At 48.0% G+C, this 25,890-nt stretch overlaps 1 protein-coding gene across 1 annotated transcript in view; it reads right to left on the bottom strand.

Moving 5' to 3' along the window:
• Nucleotides 1-25,890, bottom strand: part of LOC143926997 (serine/threonine-protein kinase Nek11-like) — a 351,940-nt gene that overhangs the window by 227,554 nt on the left and 98,496 nt on the right. Inside the window, exons 3-4 of the mRNA XM_077451004.1 lie at nucleotides 3,809-3,974; nucleotides 3,114-3,232 (exon numbers count right to left, since the gene is read on the bottom strand). Of these exons, the coding sequence (XP_077307130.1) occupies nucleotides 3,114-3,232; nucleotides 3,809-3,974 (285 nt within the window). The remainder of the gene's footprint in view (nucleotides 1-3,113; nucleotides 3,233-3,808; nucleotides 3,975-25,890) is intronic.

The following is a 25,890-nucleotide window of genomic DNA, read 5'->3' as shown; positions in this document are numbered from 1 at the left end:
CCAAGCAGTAAACTTATTCTCCCTGGAGAAGATACACTTAGCAGGAGATATGATCGCAATCAGGGCTGGGACTGGGGGGGTTGGGTGGGCTACTGCCCCAGGCTCTGTGGTGAGGAGAGACGCTGCCGAGTTGGCTGCTCGTCCCGCTCCTTACTGACAGCACTGACTGTAGTGTCACTCCTGTCAGAAGAAGCAATGGCTGATATCTGCTGCTGGAGGGAGGAATCGGCTTTCACCTCCCTCCAGCCTGAATGGGGCGCAAAAGAGCTTCCTCAGTCTCAGTGCTGCGCTGCGCGGAAGGAGAGCGGACTGTGTACTTCTTCCTCTCCCTCTCTATCATGTGACTTGTCACATGACCGGAGAGAGGAAGGAGATGCTGTAAGTACCGATCTCCCAGTACAAGTGGGAATGGGCGGCAACAACTCAGGAGCATAGGGATACCTGATGTAAAGGGGGACTCTGCTGAGGACACCTGATGTAAAGGATGACTATACTGGTGACACCTGATATAAAGGGGACTCTACTGGAGACAACTGATTTAATGGGGGACTTTCCTGGGGACACCTGATTTAAAGGGGGACTTTCCTGGGGACACCTGATTTAAAGGGGGACTTTCCTGGGGACACCTGATGTAAAGGGGGACTCTGCTGGGGACACCTGATGTAAAGGGGGACACCTGATGTAAAGGGGGACTCTGCTGGGGACACCTGATGTAAAGGGAGACTCTGCTGGGGACACCTGATGTAAAGGGAGACTCTGCTGGGGACACCTGATGTAAAGGAGGACTCTGCTGGGGACACCTGATGTAAAGGGAGACTCTGCTGGGGACACCTGATGTAAAGGAGGACTCTGCTGGGGACACCTGATGTAAAGGGGGACTCTGCTGGGGACACCTGATGTAAAGGGGGACTCTGCTGGGGACATCTGATGTAAAGGGGGACTCTGCTGGGGACACCTGATGTAAAGGGGGACACCTGATGTAAAGGGGGACTCTGCTGGGGACACCTGATGTAAAGGGAGACTCTGCTGGGGACACCTGATGTAAAGGGAGACTCTGCTGGGGACACCTGATGTAAAGGGAGACTCTGCTGGGGACACCTGATGTAAAGGGAGACTCTGCTGGGGACACCTGATGTAAAGGAGGACTCTGCTGGGGACACCTGATGTAAAGGAGGACTCTGCTGGGGACACCTGATGTAAGGGGGACTCTGTTGGGGACACCTGATGTAAGGGGGACTCTACTGGGGACACCTGATGTAAAAGGGGCTCTACTGGGGACTTCACCTGGCGTGGGGGGGGGGGCGCAATTCGCCATCTTCGCACTTGGCACTGGATGACTTTCTCCCGGCACTGATCGCAAAATACAAATATCTTAAATGGTGATTCTAGCACAGGGAGCAATCAATTACAGAACATGTTGCCACTCAATGAAGTTGGGCAAGAAATGGTTTAACCTTAAACTTCATAAGGGGTTCTTTACTGTAAGAGCGGAAAGGATTTGGAACTCCCTTCCACATTTGGTGGTGTGTACAGGGAGTATCAAAAATTTCCAAAAGCTCTTAGATTGGCATCTTAGTGAACACAATATACAGGGATATGGGAATGGTATCAACATAAACACACCCACCTCTACACAGGTTAAACTTGATAGCCTGGTATCTTTATTATTAACTTTTCCAACTATGTAACTAATTCAAGCACAGGAAACATTTTTCTAGGTGCTCTGTCTCCGTATAACCACTTGACGACCGGCGCACGCCGATGTACGTCCTATTTTTGAAGAGGGATATCTCGGTAACAGCAGCAGCTGCTGCCACAACCCTAGATATCCATCTCTTAAGGCGGCTGTCGGCTGTACGATAACGGTCGTCTCCGCGGCGGATTCGCCGCGAGATCACCGCTATCGGCGACGGGAGAGGTGCCACCCGCCCTCCCGCACCTTCCGCCGCTTACCGGAGCCGTCGGTAGCGGTGGAGGCCATCGGGTCCTCTTCCTAGCTGGGTATAGAGACAAGTGAGGCTAAGATGGCCCCCACTCGTCTCTATACCATAGGAGGGCGGAAACTACGTCAAAACATCACTTCCACCCATACCTCTTAAAGGTATATTTTTTTTAAATGTCATATTTTCTTTTTTTTTTGCATTTTAGTCCAAATATGAGATGTGAGGACTTTTTGACCCCCCAGATCTCATATTTAAGAGGACCTGTCATGCTTTTTTCTATTACAAGGGATGTTTACATTCCTTGTAATCGGAATAAAAGTGATCCATTTTTTTTTTTTTAAAACAGTGTAAAAATAAATGAAATCAATTAAAATAAATAAGAAAAAAAAAAAGTTTTTTAAAAACACCTCGTCACGACGAGCTTGCGCAGCAGAAGCGAGCGCATACGTGAGTAGCGCCCGCATATCAAAACGGTGGTCAAACCACACATGTGAGGTATCGCCACGATCGGTAGAGTTAGAGCAATAATTCTAGACCTAGACCTCCCCTGTAACGTAAAAAATGCAACCTGTAGAACTTTTTAAATGTCGCTTATGGAGATTTTTGAGGCTAAAAGTTTGACGCCATTCCACGAGCGGGCGCAATTTTGAAGCGTGACATGTTGGGTATCAATTTACTCGGCGTACCATTATCTTTCACAATATAAAAAAGAATTGGGCTAATTTTACTGTTGTCTTATATTTTTATTCAAAAAAGTGAATTTTTTCCACAAAAAGTGCGCTTGTAAGACCGCTGCGCAAATACGGTGTGAAAAAAAGTATTTCAATGACCGCCATTTTATTCTCTAGGGTGTTAGAAAAAAAACAATATAAAATGTTTGGGGGTTCTAAGTAATTTTCTAGCAAAAAAAAAAACTGTTTTAAACATGTAAACACCAAGTCTGAAAAAGAGGCCTGGTCCTTAAGTGGATAAGTAACTTGTGGGTTGATTTTTCGATTTTTGTTACATAATTGATTGACAGTCAAAATAGAATCTTTAGAATTAATTGCATGAATGCAAAACAGTCTGTGTGGTTCCTTATTGGCTTCCATTCATAAATATCCCTTATTGTGCTACTGAATTTGTACAATTGATAAAGGGAACCCAATAGTTTTCAGTTCTGAGCCTCACCTCTCGTGAAGATAGGTAACTCCGAGTAACAACTGGATGAACCATTCCATGACGTGTCCTTCTGGCATTGCCAGTCCTCTATCTTTCAGCTGTTGAAGGTGACAGTCCAGATCTCCACCCTGGCAGACAAGAGACAGTTCAATATTCTCCAGCACCATGTCTTCTATAAAAAGTATGGGGAGGCAATACATCCAAAAACAAACCTCACAACAACACCCTTCATAGCACTAGATTGTGCAGATTGCCAGATAAACACAACATATGCTAAAAGAAAAGTGTACTGCACATGCTCCAGCACTGCACTGCAGGCACCAAGTGGGGTCACCAAATCTCAGGCTCATGCATTGTGCAAAGTTTGAGACTTTCTGGTAGTTTTGACTGTTGGTCCCCCACCATCCACCTCTCAAGTGATCTTATTGACCGCTAAGTTATAATATTGGTCCTACAGGAACTTCTGGGAGTATGTGGGGCCCGCAATCAACACTGCCAAGGTGAATCTGACTTTTTAGGTTGCAGTGGACTGGGACTGGGACCAGGCTGTAGCAGACAGGGACTGAAGGGTAACCAACCCACTTGTGTTTTTAGTTTTGGTAAAAGTGGGGAATGGATGCGATTTTGGTCAGGCTTTAACTCCTGCCGATTGTCTCTGTCAGTATTCAGTAGGCAAGGTTCCCAAAATGAAGGGTAATGAGTACCTCACAATACTCCGTCACAATGCAGAAATCCTCACTCTCCAGGAAGCTGGCATAGAAACGGACGATGAACGGGTGCTTAAGACTGCCCAGGAGCTTGGCTTCTCTAGCGGATGGAAGCGTGGCATCCGCCTTCATACTGTTACATGGGATTCTCTTGATGACCTTCCTGAAATGCAAACACAAGTAGTAGGAAAGGGGTTCGTTTACCATAATCTATGGATAGTTTCTACATAATTATAGGAAAAAACCCGGACAGCCATTCATGAACTACTAATGAGAAAATCAATGATGACAGGTACTTGCAGGTTCCTTCCATGATCCATGGTGGACAGGTATCTCATGACCAACAATGTAATCACAATTTCTTAACCTGTCGTGGGTGACTCTGTCCCCCAAAGCAGTGATTCTCAGGCAGGGTGCCATCTGTGTTCCACTAGATTCTGGAAGGGGGGCTCTGATGTAAATGGGGCTTTGATAATATGGGGGGAACACTGATGTGATAGGGACATCTAATGTGGGGGAAGGACCTCTGATGTGATGGGTGAACCTCTGGAGTGATGGGAGGATCTCTGTGGTGATGGGGGGGGCCTCTGATGTGATAGAAACCTCTGATGTGATAGAAACCTCTGATGTGATGGGTGAACCTCTGATGTGATGAGAGGACCTCTAATGTGATGGGTGGCCTCTGATGTGAAGGGTGGCCTCTGATGTGATAGGGACCTCCGATGTGATAGAAACCTCTGATGTGATAGAAACCTCTGATGTGATAGAAACCTCTGATGTGATAGGGACCTCTGATGTGATAGGGACCTCCGATGTGATAGAAACCTCTGATGTGATAGAAACCTCTGATGTGATAGAAACCTCTGATGTGATAGGGACCTCTGATGTGATGGGTGAACCTCTGATGTGATGAGAGGACCTCTAATGTGATGGGTGGCCTCTGATGTGAAGGGTGGCCTCTGATGTGAAGGGAGGCCTCTGAAGTGATAGGAATCTCTAATGTGATGATGGGAGGACCTCTAACGTGTTAAGGACCTCTGATGTCATGTGGGACCTCCGATGTGATGGGGGGACCTCTGATGTTTTGGAAGGGCCACTGATGTGATAGGGACCTCTAATGTGATAGGAGGACATCTATTGTAATAGGGACCCCTGATGTGATGGTGGACTCTGATGTGACAAGGAACCTCTGATGTGACAAGGAATCTTTGATGTGATGGAAGGACCTCTGATGTGATGGGGGAATCTCGAATGTGATGGAGAAACCTCTAATGTGATGGAGAAACCTCTAATGTGATGAGAGGGACCTCTAATGTGATAGAGGGACCTCCGATGTGATGATGACCTCTAATGTGATGGAAGGACCTCTGATGTTATGGGGGAATCTATTATGTGATAGAAGGACCTCTCATGTGATGAGGACCTCTAATGTGATGGAGGGACTTCTGATGTGATGGAGGAACCTCTCGTGTGATAAGGAACCTCTGATGTGATGGAAGGACCTCTGATGTGATGGGGGAACCTCTAATGTGATGAGAAGGACCTCTGATGTGATGAGGGGGGACCTCTGATGTGATGAGGGCGACCTCTGATGTGATGAGGGGGACCTCTGATGGGATGGGAGGGCCTCTGATGTGATAGGGACCTCTAATGTGATGGGAGGATCTCTAATGTGATAGGGACTTCTGATGTGATGGGTGGCCTCTGAAGTGAAGGGTGGCCTCTGAAGTGATAGGAATCTGTAATGTGATGATGGGAGGACCTCTAATGTGTTAAGGACCTCTGATGTCATGTAGGACCTCCGATGTGATGGGGGGACCTCTGATGTTTTGGAAGGGCCACTGATGTGATGGGGACCTCTAATGTGATGGAGGAACCTCTCATGTTATAAGGAACCTCTGATGTGATGGAAGGACCTCTGATGTGATGGAAGGACCTCTAATGTGATGAAGGGGACCTCTGATGTGATGGGAGGGCCTCTGATGTGATAGGGACCTCTAATGTGATGGGAGGATCTCTAATGTGATAGGGACCTCTGATGTGATGGGTGGCCTCTGAAGAGAAGGGTGGCCTCTGAAGAGAAGGGTGGCCTCTGAAGAGAAGGGTGGCCTCTGAAGTGAAGGGTGGCCTCTGAAGTGATAGGAATCTGTAATGTGATGATGGGAGGACCTCTAATGTGTTAAGGACCTCTGATGTCATGTGGGACCTCCGATGTGATGGGGGGACCTCTGATGTTTTGGAAGGGCCACTGATGTGATAGGGACCTCTAATGTGATAGGAGGACATCTATTGTAATATGGACCCCTGATGTGATGGGGGATGGGGGACTCTGATGTGACAAGGAAGCTTTGATGTGCAAGGAGCTTCTGATGCGATGGGGGAACCTCGAATGTGATGGAGGAACCTCTAATGTGATAGAGGGACCTCCGATGTGATGAGGACCTCTAATGTGATGGAAGGACCTCTGATGTGATGGAAGGACCTCTGATGTGATAAGGAACCTCTGATGTTCTGGAAGGACTTCTAATGTGATAAGGAACCTCTGATGTTATGGAAGGACCTCTGATGTGATGGGGGAACCTCTAATGTGATGAGGATCTCTAATGTGATGAAGGGACTTCTTATGCGAAGGAGGAAACTCTGATGTGATAGAAGGACCTCTGATGTGATGAGGATCTCTAATGTGATGGAAGGACCTTTGATGTGATGAGGGGAACCTCTGATGTGGTGAGGACCTCTAATGTGATGAAGGGACTTCTTATGCGAAGGAGGAAACTCTGATGTGATAGAAGGACCTCTAATGTGATAGAAGGACCTCTGATGTGATGGAAGGACCTCTGATGTGATGTGGGGGAACCTCTGATATGATGATGATATTATTAAGGTGACTATGTGCATTGTCCCAGGCTCAGGCTTTCCTATTGATAAGTATAAGTAATATTTACACTTTAGACTTGGGGGGGGGGGGGGGGGGGGTGCCTCAAGATTTTGCATACTTTTAAAGGAACTCATGCCTGAAAAAAAAGGTTGAGAAAAGCTGCCCGCGAGCACACAATGCCCACAATGCCCACGAGCACACAATGCCCACAATGCCAGGCTGACTCCTTTATTTATGGGGAAAGTGGAACAATCCTGTTAAGACTACAGAAACCTTCCAACAGGCAGGGTACTCTGCAAGCCCGTCTGACGCCTCTAAAGCTCTAACCATTATATGGGACAATTAATACAAGCGACGCCGGGAAATGGGGCATAATTTGAGCACTAAGCAGCGATGTAGAAGCTAACCGATTCTGACAGGTCACCATAATTGACAAAATTAAACACTTAAGCCTTCAATTTTCCCGTTTCCTAAAAAGATGGCGCGGTAACTGTGCTTTGGCGCTGAAGATCACGAACCAGCCCGCGCCCGCCCCGGACATCAATCACAGTCACCGACACTAATTGACCCACTTTTGCTGAGGCAGAAATACATATTAGCAGCGGCTAATCATGGTACATTATGGAGGTCCACAGAGGAAGCGTCAGCACAAGTGAGAACGCAGAGGTCCTGATGCATAATACATATCCTACTATTTATATCCATGTTCTACTTTCACCCGAGATCTGCACTTTGTCTCAGAGAGACAGCGGGGGGCCAAGGGAGGTAAAGGAGAGCCAGAAGAGTTGGGTTTGGGCATTTGGAGAACCGAATCATCTACAGGTTCCAGGGTACGGACGGGCTGCAACATGACCACTTGCCCACCGGCCGGGCAATTTGTACATTTTTCGTTAAAATCTGCATTTTTTTTTTGTCAGAAATCTCCAAGCGGAGACCTTAGAGAATAAAATTGTTGTAGTTACAATTTTTTTATGTCACGTGATAATTTGTACAGTTACTATATTTATCAAAAGCAAAGTGAATTTTAGTGCAAACCCACAATATTATAACTAGGTTTTTGGTCAAGTATAATGCCCCATGCACACGATTCTGACCACAAAATTAGTCTGATTATTTCCAAAGGTGTCTTGCTTAGTGATGGACGAACTTCCGACGGGACGTTTCGCGAAAGCGAAATGCGAACGGACCCAAACGTTCGCGAAACCGAACGTTCGCCGCGGGCCCCATTGACTTCAATGGGAGGCGAACTTTGCAAACCTTCATGTCGAATTTGCGGCCACGTGGTAATTATTAGGGGGTAAAACGTAGTCCCACCATCTGGACAATGACATAATACATGTATGAGGTGAATTTGGGATCGATAACTACAAGCATTTTTATTTTATTTGGGAAATTGTTCTAACAATTCAGGACTATGGAGCTAATGAAGGCAATGGAGGAGAGGGAAGGTCAGGGACCAGGGTAGGCAAAGAAGAGGGTGCAGGAGATGATCACCAGCAGCGTGACATACCGGAATGACACATGCACCGTGATAGAGGCATCTGACAGCAGCACCGTAATACAGAGCACTGACAGCAGCACCGTGACATACAGCGCTGACAGCAGCACCGTGACATACAGCGCTGACAGCAGCACCGTGACATACAGCGCTGACAGCAGCACCGTGACATACAGCGCTGACAGCAGCACCGTGACATACAGCGCTGACAGCAGCACCGTGACATACAGCGCTGACAGCAGCACCGTGACATACAGCGCTGACAGCAGCACCGTGACATACAGCGCTGACAGCAGCACCGTGACATACAGCACTGACAGCAGCACCGTAAGCAGCCCCAGGAGGAAGTCAGCACAGCACAGGGATGGTGTGATCCCCTCATAATAAGAACCCCCAGGAGGAAGTCAGCACAGCACAGGGATAGTGTGATCCCTTCATAATAAGAACCCCCAGGAGGAAGTCAGCACAGCACAGGGATATCATAAGCAGCCCCAGTAGAAATATGACACCGCTCAACCTCTTCAAAGAGGAGGGTAGGGGCATATAGTACGGTGTGCTTTTTTGGGTCAAGGAAGTGAGCAGACTGTACGTCAGTCCCTATACCGCTGAAGGACTGCTGCAGTATAGGGCAGCGGTCAGCAGTGGTGCACGTCAACCCTATCTATTGTGGACCTATAGCGGTCCTTACAGAACAGCAGACTGTACCGCACTCAAGCCTATGTACCGTAGCACCCTATACCAAGTTACCAGTCCTTATAAGAACTTTTGTGGACCAAGCAGGTTGTGTATTAGTGTTTAGCAGACTGTACGTCAGTCCCTATACCGCTGAAGGACTGCTGCAGTATAGGTGAGCGGTCAGCAGTGGTGCACGTCAACCCTATCTATTGTGGACCGATAGCGGTCCTTACAGAACAGCAGACTGTACCGCACTCAAGCCTATGTACCGTAGCACCCTATACCAAGTTACCAGTCCTTATAAGAACTTTTGTGGACCAAGCAGGTTGTGTATTAGTGTTTAGCAGACTGTACGTCAGTCCCTATACCGCTGAAGGACTGCTGCAGTATAGGGCAGCGGTCAGCAGTGGTGCACGTCAACCCTATCTATTGTGGACCGATAGCGGTCCTTACAGAACAGCAGACTGTACCGCACTCAAGCCTATGTACCGTAGCACCCTATACCAAGTTACCAGTCCTTATAAGAACTTTTGTGGACCAAGCAGGTTGTGTATTAGTGTTTAGCAGACTGTACGTCAGTCCCTATACCGCTGAAGGACTGCTGCAGTATAGGGCAGCGGTCAGCAGTGGTGCACGTCAACCCTATCTATTGTGGACCGATAGCGGTCCTTACAGAACAGCAGACTGTACCGCACTCAAGCCTATGTACCGTAGCACCCTATACCAAGTTACCAGTCCTTATAAGAACTTTTGTGGACCAAGCAGGTTGTGTATTAGTGTTTAGCAGACTGTACGTCAGTCCCTATACCGCTGAAGGACTGCTGCAGTATAGGGCAGCGGTCAGCAGTGGTGCACGTCAACCCTATCTATTGTGGACCGATAGCGGTCCTTACAGAACAGCAGACTGTACCGCACTCAAGCCTATGTACCGTAGCACCCTATACCAAGTTACCAGTCCTTATAAGAACTTTTGTGGACCAAGCAGGTTGTGTATTAGTGTTTAGCAGACTGTACGTCAGTCCCTATACCGCTGAAGGACTGCTGCAGTATAGGGCAGCGGTCAGCAGTGGTGCACGTCAACCCTATCTATTGTGGACCGATAGCGGTCCTTACAGAACAGCAGACTGTACCGCACTCAAGCCTATGTACCGTAGCACCCTATACCAAGTTACCAGTCCTTATAAGAACTTTTGTGGAACAAGCAGGTTGTGTGTTAGTGATTAGCAGACTGTACGTCAGTCCCTATACCGCTGAAGGACTGCTGCAGTATAGGGCAGCGGTCAGCAGTGGTGCACGTCAACCCTATCTATTGTGGACCGATAGCGGTCCTTACAGAACAGCAGACTGTACCGCACTCAAGCCTATGTACCGTAGCACCCTATACCAAGTTACCAGTCCTTATAAGAACTTTTGTGGAACAAGTGAGTTGTGAATGTTTAGCAGACTGCAGCAGAAGGGCAGCAGTCAAGTATAATATCCTTTCTATATTTGGAAGAAAGAATATTATACATGTACAAGCCTATTACTGTACCACTGATACCAGTCCTGAAAAGAACCTTTGTGGAACTAATAATAACAGCAAGTCTTTAAAATTACCCTCACTGCCTGACAACACTGCTTCCTTCCTGTCCCTATACAAATTGGCAAAAAAAGAGAACGATTAGTGGTTACTGGAACAGCTCTTTTGTGGACCTTGATAGTAACAGCTAATGATGATGATGATGATGATGATGATGAAAGACTAATCTGGCTGTCCCTGTAGCATACACCGTCCTTTCCCTTTCTCTAAACTAACAAAAGACACTCAGGCTGCTGCAAGAATCAGCAGCACAGCAAACCTATCAACACCTAACACCTATACCAGTCCTGAAAAGAACTTTTGTGTACCAAATAGCTAGTGGTTTATCTCTCCCTACTCCACACAGGAACCTGTCCCTATCGTAACAGAAGAAAGAATGTAAAATGGCCACCGGATCGGGTGTATTTATAGGTTAGGGGGAATGTCCAAGTGTCCATGTGCTGTCATGTCTCAATTGGCTGTCCTGTATCACATGATAAACGTGTCACCAAAGGTTAAAGTTCTTGTATACATTAAACACGTAAGTCCGCCGCGGCGAACGACGGAAAAAGGCGTTCGAACGTGCGGACCGCGAATGTCGGAAATTCGCCGCGAAACGACCGCCGGGCGAAACGTTCGTCCATCACTAGTCTTGCTTACACATGGTCGCACTAAGTTGTCGGAAAATCCAATCCAAATTTTTTTTTACTTTTTTGAGTTTTGTATTTCTTTTTACTTTTGTTTTGTGTGTTTTTTATTTTATTTTTTTGTTTTAGTTGTTGGTTTTATTTCCCAGATAGCAAGGATAACTTCCCACTAATATGTGGCCGTGTTAAATTTTCAATTTTTTTTTTTTTTAGTTTTTGTTTTGCGTTTTCTTGTTTTGCTTTTGCTTCTTTTTACTTGTTTTGTGTTCTGTATTTTTTTAAATTTGTTTTGTGTTTTCTATTTTTTTTTTTACTTGTTTTGTACTTTTTTCTTTTAATCAGTTTTGTGTTTTCTATTTTTTTTTCTCATTTGTATATATTTTTTTTTTTTTACTTGTTTTGTGTTCTGTATATTTTTTAATTTGTTTTGTGCTTTCTATTTTTTTTTTACTTTTTTTGTACTTTTTTTTAATCAGTTTTGTGTTTTCTATTTTTTTTTATTTGTATTTTTTTTTTTACTTGTTTTGTGCTTTGTATTTATTTTTATTTTTTTTCGGATTTCTTGTTCTCCGCAAACAAAACATTTGACAAATGAAAACCCTTGCAGTGCTTTTGTGCTGAAGAAGACAAGGGAGAAGCACCATACCCAGACATGTGCCGCACAATGCCAACCGCCACAAAAGCTCCCGTAGAAGTGAGCCCATTGAAGATGACACATAAACAGTCGGACTCGGGCACAAGGGGAGGATTAATGGTCAAGAAGACGACGTCGGAAAGGAAGAGATAAAGGCGGCGAAGGCCTGTCTAGTTCTCCCCATTACACTGGAGGCATGTACACACAGCAATTTCACTTAGCAACTGGTAATGAGTTTATCAGACGCGAAGTGTGACAGCGCCACGTCAAGTGGCTTCACTTCTCGCCCCGTTTAACAGAGACAGAAAATCCATCTCGCCGTGTCCGTGAGCGCCAACAGGAAGGCTTAAATTAAGGCAAACCTGCAATGGGATTTACCGGCCAGTAAATTGCTGCCGTGTCTCCAGATTTAGGTTTATTGATCCCTTCGTTGCATTAACACTGTTCATTACGCCAACTACTTTGCTGGGCCTGAAGACATCAAATGCTTGAAAAATTAAGAGCCGAGGGAAAAAGAAAAAAAAGGAAACAGAAACATCTGACTACTTACCTCTGTAAGGGGCGATAACGGGTTGTGTTTAGGAAGTTTTTGCAAACACTTTATTTCTATGGATTTTCATGAAAGCAGATTTAGGAGGTCCTGCAGGGAGGAGAAGGTTATTGATTGAGAAGAGCCGAGGATAATCCTACAGGATGCTGGATTTGTTAATCTTATTGCCCCCGAGTCCAATGTAAGGGCACTTATAATGAGAAGGTATTTACATTGGTTTTATGAGATGGGTTTGCGCTGAAGAGCTGATAATCCGAGGTAGGAAATTGCACACATCTGTTTCTCGCAGTGATGACTCATCCGTCTACGTTGGGCGAGGGAATACGGCCTTTTCTGGGGGGCGCAGGATACAGCGAGGGTTACTAATGGACGCAATAAACACACTGCCGCTAAGGCAACAAAAAATGTGGCCTCTATGAGGCGCCTCTATTTATGGGTTCATTGTTGTCTAAATCGCCGGGTTTCATCAAAGGTGGTACAAAGATAATGACATAGAGTCCTACACAAGGCTGCTATATGCAACTTAGCTGACCTCCTAAGCCAAGCACCCTAAAAGCCCAACCCTGGGCTTCAGGTTACCCCACAACCTAATTGCCACCGCCAGTGGTATTTCATGCTTTACATTTTATCAATAGAATAGAATAACCCAGAGACAGGGCTGGACTGGAACAAAAATTTGGCCCTGGACTTCATCCAGAACGGCCCACTTTAATTTTGCAAACACGCAAAAAACAGTATATAAACTGTACACAATTGGGCAAAAAAGCCCCAAGAGAGCCCCCCTTACATCAGAGTCCCCAGAGAGCCCCTCCTTACATCTCGGTCCCCAGAGAGCCCCTCCTTACATCTCGGTCCCCAGAGAGCCCCTCCTTACATCTTGGACCCCAAAGAGCCCCCCACTTACATCTGGGTCCCCAGAGAGCCCCCCACTTACATCAGGGTCCCCATATAGCCTTCCCCTTACATCAGGGTCCCCAGAGAGCCCCTCTTACATCAGAGTCCCCAGAGATCATCTGCCTTACATCAGGGTCCCTAGAGAGCCAACCCCTTACATCCAGCTCCCTGCAGAGCCCCCCCTTACATCCGGGTCCACAGAGAGCCTCTCTCTTACATCAGGTTCCCCAGAGAGCCTCCGGCTTACATCAGGGTCCCCAGAGAGCCCCTCCTTACATTAGGGTCACCAGAAAGAGGGCAGGTAGTGGGCTGGGACCCTGTGGTTGGGGACTCCTGGACTGACTCGGGGCTATGGGCCCTAGATTCGGGGCTATAGCCCCAAAAGTGCCCCCCAGCGATGCCACTGGCTGTCACTGAAACCGGCCCACTGAGCCATCGGCCCACCGGGAAACTCCCTATAGTCCCTATGGCCAGTACATGCCTGCCCAGAGACCTCCCACAATAGCCACAAGCACAGTCCCACATATGTCAACAATTCAGGCTCCGTCTAGAGCAGTGATGGTGAACCTCGGCACCCCAGATGTTTTGGAACTACATTTCCCATGATGCTCAAGCACTCTGCAGTGTCAGGGCCAGAATAACGTAGGGGCTATTGGAGCTGCAGCTCCAGGCCCCTACTTTAATATAGGCCCAGCAGGGTTGCACTGACCATTTGGGCACTGCCATTGCCCTACTGATGCCACCCACTGCCAAACTCAGCCCCAAATGCATTTTGAAAAAAAAAAATTAAATAGAAATGAAATTGTAAAAAATAATTAAAAAAAATGAAATAAAAATATTTAAAAAAATTCTGACACCGTCCACTGCTCTACTGACTCTATCCACTGCACACCCCCCCCCCCCCCAAAGCATTGTGGGAAAAAAAGTTCAATTGAAAAAAATAAAATAAAAAAACAAAAATAACAATGTAAACAATAAAAGATTGCAACAAATAATTGAAAAAAAAAATGTATAAATGTAAAATTTGGGCTCATTCAAACAGGTTCTCTTGCACATACAGTGTGAATGAGCAGTTTGTTTAAAATACATAATTTATTATAATAAAAAAATGTTTGTGTTTAATTTTATTTATTAACCATAAAAATGGCCCTTCAAAATCCTCAGCACCAGGCCCATGATGCTCATAATGCGGCCCTGTGCAGTGTAGTGGAGCATCATGGGAAATGTAGTTTCAAAACATCAGGAGTGCCGAGGTTCTCCATCACTGGTCTAGGAGATGTATTTTTTGGGGGAGTTTAGGGGCCCAGGATACTCTAAAAGGTTAATAGCAATCAATGGGAGGACAAGCTTCCTTTCAGGAGCAGGCACATATTCTACAGTCCCAAATCAGGTCTTACTCACAAATGTCCTTGGAACTGTCTGCCACCCAGAATCCACAGGATGAGCTTCAGTTATGGAAGCAAAGGATCCTTCTCCAGACCCAGAGGTAGCAGCCCAAGTCCCCAAAAAGGGCTTACCGCCACCCTTCTGTTAAAGCGGGAGTCCGCCGTTTTTTTTTTTTTTTTTAAAGCCAGCAGATACAAATACTGCAGCTGCTGACTTTTAAAATAGCGACACTTACCCGTCCAGCGCGCCCGCGATATCGGCACCCGAAGCCAATCTCTCGATCGTCTCTCGGGTGCTGCCGCCGCCATCTTGGGTATGGGAATCAGTATGAGTATGGGAAGCGCGCGCTAAGCACTTACCCTGACTTGTTCAAGCCCCAACTTTTTCATGCCCCGACTTAGTTGGGGTAGGCGGAACACTTTGCTGGGGGTGGGTCAGCCCGACACTTGACCTTTGACCTTTGGGGGAGGTCCCTATTCCTAACCTTGTTCTTCTAGGGGAAAAACCTAACCCTAACCCCTAACCCTAATCCCTAACCCTATTCCTAACCCCAACCCCAACCCCAACCCCAACCCCAACCCTAACCCCTAACCCTTCATTTCCCGGTTCCCTACTGCGCATGCGCAATAAGGATGGTCCCCGCTGTCTCTGGGATCCGTGTGTTTCCCAGCAGGCAGCGGGGGACTTTCGGAAAGGGGTGTACATTCTGCGGAATGGGGCGTACCTTCTGCAGAATTTACGCCGGAAGTGGGTGCAGATACCTGTACTGTACAGGTACCTGCACCCTCCTCCCCCCTGAAAGGTGCCAATTGTGGCGCCGGAGGGGGGGAGGGTTCCAATGAGCGGAAGTTCCACTTTAGGGTGGACCTCCGCTTTAAGTTGGGCTGAAATCATCGGGAGAGAACTCTTCCAAATTGCCCCCCCTCCCCCCATTACCCACTCACAGACCATCAACTGAGTGAATCAGTCCAGAGCAGAGCGATCTCCAACCCTAAAGAGCTTTCTCCAGATCAGGACTTCAAGACAGTGCCCTCCAGCAAAAAATCCCTTAACGATCATCTCTATGCCCCAGACTACAATCTCTTGTCTCAGTAGCTCCCTCCTAAGGGCATCAGCCCCCTAGGAGAACTGGAACCCTTACCTGAATAGGAAAGAACACTCTGCCCAGGCATCCTGCACATTTATCACCTCCCCAGCCACCTTCTTGATGCCCCCCTTCCAGGGATTGGCTGGGTCATGATAAATATGTATGCGGATTATGTAAATCTCCCTGTCCTATGCTCTGGAAACTTCTTTCAGACGCAGGTGGTAGTAATCCAACTCCCAACTCAGGAAACCCTGAACAGACCAACACAATCAATCACTGCTCCACTCACTACAGTGGAGCCAAAAATAAAATCTATTGCTAGCAGCTTAATTAGAGGAGGTCGCACCCCATACCTACCTTTCCAGGCGTCTTCCTGACAGTCAAATGATGAACTGGACCACCTTCCTCTTCCAATGTTCTCTACTATTGGGTGCTGCCCTACACATTACATGGCAGTGCTGGACATTGTGATAACACCCTCAATAAAGGTGAGCTATATAAACACCCTGCACTCACGGTATGTCCTCAGTCCCTGAGCATCAGTCAGCCCAGAAGTGGAAGGACATCTCTACACATCACAATTACCTGAAGTAAAATTGCATTGGATTCATCTTCTATTGAATAGTGTCCTATTGAAGAGTTAAGCTGCCTGTGGATGGTGCCAACAGGTGGCTGCAGAGGTGTAACTAGAACCTTCAGGGTTTCCGATGCAAGAAACCACGAAGGGCCAACTTTACCCCTACCTGGGGCCCTTCTCTCTGTGCCCGGGTCCCTTCCCACTGATCCCGGGGGGCCCTTTACTCCCGCCATGAGACCCTTTACTATGGTCCTGCAGCGGGACCCTTTCACATGTTCTGCAGCTGCCCTTTTCCTGATTAGTGATGGACGAACTTCCGACGGGACGTTTCGCGAACGCGAAATGCGAACGGACCCAAACGTTCGCGAAACCGACCGTTCGCCGCGGGCCCCATTGACTTCAATGGGAGGCGAACTTTGCAAACCTTCATGTCGAATTTGCGGCCACGTGGTAATTATTAGGGGGTAAAACGTAGTCCCACCATCTGGACAATGACATAATACATGTATGAGGTGAATTTGGGATCGATAACTACAAGCATTTTTATTTTATTTGGGAAATTGTTCTAACAATTCAGGACTATGGAGTTAATGAAGGCAATGGAGGAGAGGGAAGGTCAGGGACCAGGGTAGGCAAAGAAGAGGGTGCAGGAGATGATCACCAGCAGCGTGACATACCGGAATGACACATGCACCGTGATAGAGGCATCTGACAGCAGCACCGTAATACAGAGCACTGACAGCAGCACCGTGACATACAGCGCTGACAGCAGCACCGTGACATACAGCGCTGACAGCAGCACCGTGACATACAGCGCTGACAGCAGCACCGTGACATACAGCGCTGACAGCAGCACCGTGACATACAGCGCTGACAGCAGCACCGTGACATACAGCGCTGACAGCAGCACCGTGACATACAGCGCTGACAGCAGCACCGTGACATACAGCGCTGACAGCAGCACCGTGACATACAGCGCTGACAGCAGCACCGTGACATACAGCACTGACAGCAGCACCGTAAGCAGCCCCAGGAGGAAGTCAGCACAGCACAGGTATGGTGTGATCCCCTCATAATAAGAACCCCCAGGAGGAAGTCAGCACAGCACAGGGATAGTGTGATCCCTTCATAATAAGAACCCCCAGGAGGAAGTCAGCACAGCACAGGGATATCATAAGCAGCCCCAGTAGAAATATGACACCGCTCAACCTCTTCAAAGAGGAGGGTAGGGGCATATAGTACGGTGTGCTTTTTTGGGTCAAGGAAGTGAGCCAAATGAATTAAGAAGGTCTGTGTGCTTGATTAAAAAAATAGTTTATAGACATATACATGGTCTACTGGTCACATGTGTTGAATTCCTCCGAGATCCATGCCTCATTCATTTTTAGAAATGTGAGGTAGTTAACACTGTGGTGAGCTAGGCGAGTACGCTTATCGGTCACAATCCCCCCTGCTGCGCTGAACGTCCTTTCGGACAGGACACTGGATGAGGGGCAAGCCAACAGTTCGATTGCAAATTGGGCAAGCTCTGGCCAGAGGTCAAGCCTGCCCACCCAGTAGTCTAGGGGTTCATCACTCCTCAGAGCGTCCACATCGGCCGTTAACCCAATGTAGTCGGACACCTGACGGTCTAGGCGTTCCCTGATGCTGGATCCGGATGACACCTGTCGATGGGTCGGCTGAAAGAATGACCTCATATCCGAAGTCACCAACACATCTTCAAACCGGCCTCTTCTTGCAGGCGCTGTTGGATTGGTACCCGCAAATCCTTCTCTGGGAGTGGGAATTGCTCCTCTGCCAGCGCACGCAAAAGCAGAATGCAGCATTTCTCGAAGCAAGGCCTGGAAGTGCTGCATTCTGACAGCCCTCTGCGACGGCGGTAACATTTCCGCCATTTTGTGTTTGTACCGGGGGTCTAAGTACGTTGCCACCCAGTACTGGTCCTTGACCCTCATGCTTTTTATACGGGGGTCCCTATTAAAACACTGGAGCATGAAGGCCCCCATTTGCACTAAAGTGGAAGCGGTGTGGTGGCCTGGCTCCTGCTCATCATCCAGGATAATGTCGTCCTCTTCATTCTCCTCTCCCCATCCTCGCACAACAGGGATCCCAGAAAGGTTTAAAGCATGCTCTTCTTGCTCCTGCTCATCCGCCCCGGCACCATCCTCCTCTGACTCCTCATCAGACTCCTGTTGTTGACTTGTCTCAGATAGAGTAGCCCCCCCTGGGAATTCATCCAGCATTGCGACTTCCTCATCTTCCCGCTCCTGCTCCTCCACAGCCTGATCAATGACACGACGCAATGCACGCTCCAGAAAGAAGGCATAAGGTACCATGTCACTGATGGCGCCATGGCTGCGACTGACCAGTTTGGTGATCTCCTCAAATGGCCGCAGAAGTCTGCATGTGTCGCGCATGAGCAGCCACTGGCGCGGTGAAAAAAAACCCAGCTCCCCAGAACCGTTTCTTTCGCAGAGTTCATACAGGTAGACGTTAACTGCACGTTTCTGCTGGAGCAGCCTATCAAGCATATAGAAGGTTGAGTTCCATCGCGTCGGGCAATCGCAAATAAGACGTCTGACCGGCAGATGGTGTCGCCGCTGAATGTCAGCAAGGCGAGCCATGGCCGTGTAAGATCTTCTGAAATGGGCCGAGATTTTCCTTGCCTGCCGCAAGATGTCCTGGACCCCAGGGTATTTGACAAGGAATCGCTGCACGACCAAGTTTAAGACGTGTGCCATGCACGGCACGTGCGTGATTTTGCCCTGTTTCAATGCGCTAAGCAGATTGGCACCGTTGTCACACACCACTTTACCAACTGTCAAATTGAGCGGTGTTAGCCACTCATCTGCCTGTGAACGCAAAGCTGAAAGGAGTGCCGGGCCAGTGTGGCTCTTTGCTTCCAGGCACAACAGACGCAGCACGGCATGGCAACGTCTCACCTGGCATGTGGAATAGGTTCTGGGGAGCTTGGGCGGTGCAGTGGAAGAGACGCTAGCAGCGGAAAAGGAGGAGGCAGCTGAGGAGGAGAGGGAGGAGGATGGAGTAGGAGGAGGAGAAGAAGAGTCAGGCCTGCATGCAATCCGTGGCGGTAAAACCAAATCTACACGGGTGCCACGGGTTACATGCTTGACGGCCGTCAGAAGGTTCACCCAGTGGGCAGTAAAACTGATATACCTTCCCTGCCCGTGTTTGCTAGACCACGTGTCTGTGGTCAGATGTATCTTGGCACCGACACTGTGTGCCAGAGATACATTCACTTGCCGCTGAACATGGCCATATAGCTCTGGGATGCCCTTCTCTGAGAAATACTTCCTTCCTGGGACCTTCCATTGTGGTGTTCCAATGGCCACAAATTTGCGAAAGGCCTCCGAGTCCACCAGTTTATATGGCAGTAGTTGGCGGGCTATGAGTTCTGACAAGCCAGCCGCCAACCGTTGGGCAAGAGGGTTATCCGGCATCATCATTTTTTTACGCTCAAACATTAGGCCCACGGAAGCCTGCCTTTTTGCAGAAAAATGTGAGCTTGGCGTGATGGAAGGTGGAGTGGAGGACAATTGTGAGGAGAGAGGAGAAGGAGAAGTAGAAGACGAGGCTGGACGGTGAGAGCCTGCAGTGTGGCTTTGTGTGTTCCGTTGCTCCCACTGGGCTCGGTGATGGCTGCTCATGTGCCTTCTTAAGGCGGTCGTCCCTAGGTGAGTATTGGGCTTACCGCGACTAACGCGTTGACTGCAAAGATTGCAGATGGCAACGCTATTGTCAGCAGCGGACACGTTAAAAAAAGCCCACACTGCGGAGCCATGTGCCGGTGTCCTGGGAGCGCCAGATGTGACCGTACATGGTCGATGACTCGCTCCTGATACATTTGCAGTCTGCTTTGTCCCTGCTGTGCAATGTAAGTCATTGCTGCTTCTCCTCCCTATCTGCTGGTCCATATCTCCCTCTGAACTCCCCTCCTCTTCCTCTCTTGTGGGCACCCACGTGACATCACTAGACACGTCATCATCAACGTCACCTTCCCCACCGCTATAAGTAGAGATCTCGGAGTAGGCAGCAACACCGGGGACCAACCTCCTCCTTGGGCTGATCTGGGTACTGGCGTCAGACTGCTGAGTAGCGCTTGTTGCTACCTCCTCTTCCTGATCCAATACCAAGAGTGGCTGCGCATCAGAAATGTCCTCTTGATATGGATCGGAATATAATTCCAGTGACTCAAGCGGAAGGTATGTGGTGGTGGTGGTGGTGGTCGTGTTGTTGGTGGTAGTGTCTTTGGGGGTGCACATAGCAGAGAGTGAAGAAGAGGGTGCAGATCGAGAGGATGAGGAGGGTGCAGAAGAGTAAGGCTGAGCGAGCCACTCAACCAAGTCTGGTGCATCCTTTAAAGTAATTGAACGCACCTTCTGCAACTTCCCACTTTGGCTCAAGCCTGTTGCTCCTGCCCTACCCCTACCACCCCTGCGGAAGGGCCTGCCTCTTCCTCTGCATGTCATTTTTTAAATGACCCTGTGACAAAACTCTTAGTCCCTATACCGCTGAAGGACTGCTGCAGTATAGGTGAGCGGTCAGCAGTGGTGCACGTCAACCCTATCTATTGTGGACCTATAGCGGTCCTTACAGAACAGCAGACTGTACCGCACTCAAGCCTATGTACCGTAGCACCCTATACCAAGTTACCAGTCCTTATAAGAACTTTTGTGGACCAAGCAGGTTGTGTATTAGTGTTTAGCAGACTGTACGTCAGTCCCTATACCGCTGAAGGACTGCTGCAGTATAGGTGAGCGGTCAGCAGTGGTGCACGTCAACCCTATCTATTGTGGACCGATAGCGGTCCTTACAGAACAGCAGACTGTATCGCACTCAAGCCTATGTACCGTAGCACCCTATACCAAGTTACCAGTCCTTATAAGAACTTTTGTGGACCAAGCAGGTTGTGTATTAGTGTTTAGCAGACTGTACGTCAGTCCCTATACCGCTGAAAGACTGCTGCAGTATAGGGCAGCGGTCAGCAGTGGTGCACGTCAACCCTATCTATTGTGGACCGATAGCGGTCCTTACAGAACAGCAGACTGTACCGCACTCAAGCCTATGTACCGTAGCACCCTATACCAAGTTACCAGTCCTTATAAGAACTTTTGTGGACCAAGCAGGTTGTGTATTAGTGTTTAGCAGACTGTACGTCAGTCCCTATACCGCTGAAGGACTGCTGCAGTATAGGGCAGCGGTCAGCAGTGGTGCACGTCAACCCTATCTATTGTGGACCGATAGCGGTCCTTACAGAACAGCAGACTGTACCGCACTCAAGCCTATGTACCGTAGCACCCTATACCAAGTTACCAGTCCTTATAAGAACTTTTGTGGAACAAGCAGGTTGTGTGTTAGTGATTAGCAGACTGTACGTCAGTCCCTATACCGCTGAAGGACTGCTGCAGTATAGGTGAGCGGTCAGCAGTGGTGCACGTCAACCCTATCTATTGTGGACCGATAGCGGTCCTTACAGAACAGCAGACTGTACCGCACTCAAGCCTATGTACCGTAGCACCCTATACCAAGTTACTAGTCCTTATAAGAACTTTTGTGGACCAAGCAGGTTGTGTATTAGTGTTTAGCAGACTGTACGTCAGTCCCTATACCGCTGAAGGACTGCTGCAGTATAGGGCAGCGGTCAGCAGTGGTGCACGTCAACCCTATCTATTGTGGACCGATAGCGGTCCTTACAGAACAGCAGACTGTACCGCACTCAAGCCTATGTACCGTAGCACCCTATACCAAGTTACCAGTCCTTATAAGAACTTTTGTGGACCAAGCAGGTTGTGTATTAGTGTTTAGCAGACTGTACGTCAGTCCCTATACCGCTGAAGGACTGCTGCAGTATAGGGCAGCGGTCAGCAGTGGTGCACGTCAACCCTATCTATTGTGGACCGATAGCGGTCCTTACAGAACAGCAGACTGTACCGCACTCAAGCCTATGTACCGTAGCACCCTATACCAAGTTACCAGTCCTTATAAGAACTTTTGTGGAACAAGCAGGTTGTGTGTTAGTGATTAGCAGACTGTACGTCAGTCCCTATACCGCTGAAGGACTGCTGCAGTATAGGGCAGCGGTCAGCAGTGGTGCACGTCAACCCTATCTATTGTGGACCGATAGCGGTCCTTACAGAACAGCAGACTGTACCGCACTCAAGCCTATGTACCGTAGCACCCTATACCAAGTTACCAGTCCTTATAAGAACTTTTGTGGAACAAGTGAGTTGTGAATGTTTAGCAGACTGCAGCAGAAGGGCAGCAGTCAAGTATAATATCCTTTCTATATTTGGAAGAAAGAATATTATACATGTACAAGCCTATTACTGTACCACTGATACCAGTCCTGAAAAGAACCTTTGTGGAACTAATAATAACAGCAAGTCTTTAAAATTACCCTCACTGCCTGACAACACTGCTTCCTTCCTGTCCCTATACAAATTGGCAAAAAAAGAGAACGATTAGTGGTTACTGGAACAGCTCTTTTGTGGACCTTGATAGTAACAGCTAATGATGATGATGATGATGATGATGATGAAAGACTAATCTGGCTGTCCCTGTAGCATACACCGTCCTTTCCCTTTCTCTAAACTAACAAAAGACACTCAGGCTGCTGCAAGAATCAGCAGCACAGCAAACCTATCAACACCTAACACCTATACCAGTCCTGAAAAGAACTTTTGTGTACCAAATAGCTAGTGGTTTATCTCTCCCTACTCCACACAGGAACCTGTCCCTATCTTAACAGAAGAAAGAATGTAAAATGGCCACCGGATCGGGTGTATTTATAGGTTAGGGGGAATGTACAAGTGTCCATGTGCTGTCATGTCTCAATTGGCTGTCCTGTATCACATGATAAACGTGTCACCAAAGGTTAAAGCTCTTGTATACATTAAACACGTAAGTCCGCCGCGGCGAACGACGGAAAAAGGCGTTCGAACGTGCGGACCGCGAATGTCGGAAATTCGCCGCGAAACGACCGCCGGGCGAACCGTTCGGCCATCACTATTCCTGATGTCTTGGCCACCTCCCCCCACATTGGTGGAATGACAGGGCCCAGTTGCAAGTGCAACCTTGTAGTTCCACCACTGGTGTCTGTTTTTTATTTTTGTTATTTTATTATGTTTTTTTTTACAATTTTATCATAATTATTATCATTTTTTAAAATGTTATTTTTTATAACTTTTTACAGTTTTTTAGGGGGGCTTTGGTGAAATATCAGGGGTCCAAATAGACCTCTGATGTTTCACCTTTGAGACAGAGAAAGTGATTGAGGACACAGCCCTCAATTTCCATCTCCGCAGCTTCAGCTGCACAGAACCAATGAACAGGAAGAGCTCTGTACAGAGGCTTCCTGTTCACAAACTGAAACATAATAAACACAGTTTACTATGCCTCAGTTATGAATGAACACAGGAGCAATCGGTACTGATCACCGAGTCTGTCCATTCAGAAAAGGAAGAGGCTGGTAAATTACATATTTACCGACCCCTTCCTCCTCTCTCCATCCTGGCACATCCCCCACAGCAGCTGGAAGGAGAGGGGAGGGGGGAAGCTGGCAGAGCTTCAGGGGACATTGGGGGGTCAGGAGAGCACAAAAGGAAGCAGGAAAGCACACAGGGGCCCCAGTGGGCACCAGGACCTGGATAGGAGGGGGGGCGGCATATAAAGGAACCGATCTCTCCATATTCCTCCTGTAGCAGCTGAATGCCTGTGATAGGGAGAGGAGGAGAAACCAGTTTTTAGCGGCTGCAGAAGGAAAATAGAGAGGATTGGTTACTCTACATGGGGCTCCTCCTATCCAGGTGTACGGGGGAGCTGCAGAAGCCCTCTGGAGCATGAGGCAGGGTCCCAACTATGCCCCTGTAGGTACGTCCATAGATGTGTGCACAGGGAGTGTGCCAGGTGTGCCTGGGTACACCCTAATCACTATGTGTGGTGCCGATTCCCCCTACTGCCCATGCTCTGCACACCATCTTGCCCCCCTGCCCTGTAGTGCTGCTACCTTCCCTCCTCTCCCCCCCCCCCCCCGGCTGCTGTGGGGGATGTTTCAGGATGGACAGCCGTGGAAGAGACTAGTAAATATGTAATTTACCAGCTCCTTCCTTTTCTAAATGAATACAGAAAATACACTTGCTGTGGCCATTCATGGCTAAAGCATAGTAAACCGTGTTTACTATGCTTCAAATTGTGAATGAACAGGAATCAGTACCGCACATAGTGATTAGGGTGTGCCCAGGCACCCCTGGCACACCCCCTAAATGAATACACTCCCCCACTGTGTCCATTCATAACGGAAGCGTAGTAAACTGTTTGCTATGCCTCATTTCAGCACCGCACATAGTGATTAAGGTGTGCCCAGGCACACCCCCTGAGTGAATATACTTACTCACTGTGTCCATTCATAATGGAAGAATAGTAAACCATATTGACTATGCTTCAGTTTGTGAAGCCGCTCATCACAGGGCACTGTATGGGCTTTGGGGTGCACACCCTAATGCAGTAGTCTGCGCACACCTATGGGTACGTCTCTGGGTTACTGTAATGTCTGGACAGACTGGATCTAAGGAGGAATGTCAATGCAAAAAGTGTCATTTGAAACAGATCCCCCCCATTTCAAATATGGGTGTCACAAATACAGGAAGTAAGGGGAATCTCTGCAGTGGGGCCACAGACATAAAAAAAAAACCTGATAGAAATTTTAACCCTTTCCCACTCGATTCAAAACTAATAAATGAAAGACATACCCATAAGAAAACAATGTATCCTTCATCTTTTACTCTGCTAATAAAATTCATCAAATGCGTTCCTAATGCATCCTACTCATTACTTGTAATCTGGGTGTCGCTCACGTTCTATTTTACATTATGGAACTTCTCCTGCATTGTTTGCGTACATTTCGGAAGGAGCGGTGGCCCCTGGAGGTTGCCCGTGGCCCCTGGAGGTTCTCGGCAGCAGAGGACGGTTCCTGGAATGTTTAATTGGCTTTCAATGCCGTGTTCTGGTTGCGCCTAATGAAGAGGGGCAGGCTGCCTCTGGCGGCCTCTGGTGGCTGACGGTGGAGAAGGCGGCTTTTATTTTAATGATCAAGGTCACCGCTTGGGGTCAGTTCTCTGCCAGCATCACAAGCTGCTGCAGAATCTCTTGGGGGACGACACCAATCGCTTCTCCAGCGCACAGAGTGACCGGACGCATGGCGCACAGGCCGGTGGCCTCCCAAGATGCTTTGCACTGGCAGAATTTCACAGCGGCGCTCTAGTGGGGGGGGGGGGGGCTTCTTCTCAGTCCGATCACGATGCCACGCCACGCCACGCGGGGAAATGTAAAATCACGGAAAAAATGAAAATCTGCCTGCTTGTTCTAACCGATACATAAAGCTGCCTTTTCTCTGTTCAGCCTCAGCTAATTATAAGGACTTAAAGGGTAACTCCACTTTCGTGTGGAAAAAAAATAGCAAATAGAAAAAATAATAATAATATAACATATACAATCGCTACACAAGTCATATTGTAATTGAATGCGATTAAAAAGGACCTTTTCTTTTCAATCTGCAGCCGCTGTCTTTTTTCTGTGAAATGCAATATGGCCACCTGGAGGCGCTCTGCACACAGATGGTATACAGAACCCCGCCCCCTCCCCAGAAATGTCATTTCCTACTTGTGTGATTGGCTCTT

This window comes from Lithobates pipiens, unplaced genomic scaffold, assembly GCF_037356315.1.
Source record: "Lithobates pipiens isolate NorthernLeopardFrog02 unplaced genomic scaffold, aLitPip1_a1.2 Scaffold_10, whole genome shotgun sequence".
Taxonomy (NCBI): domain Eukaryota; kingdom Metazoa; phylum Chordata; class Amphibia; order Anura; family Ranidae; genus Lithobates; species Lithobates pipiens.
Note: the sequence above shows the minus strand (reverse complement) of the source record. Positions and strands in the feature narration are given on the sequence as shown.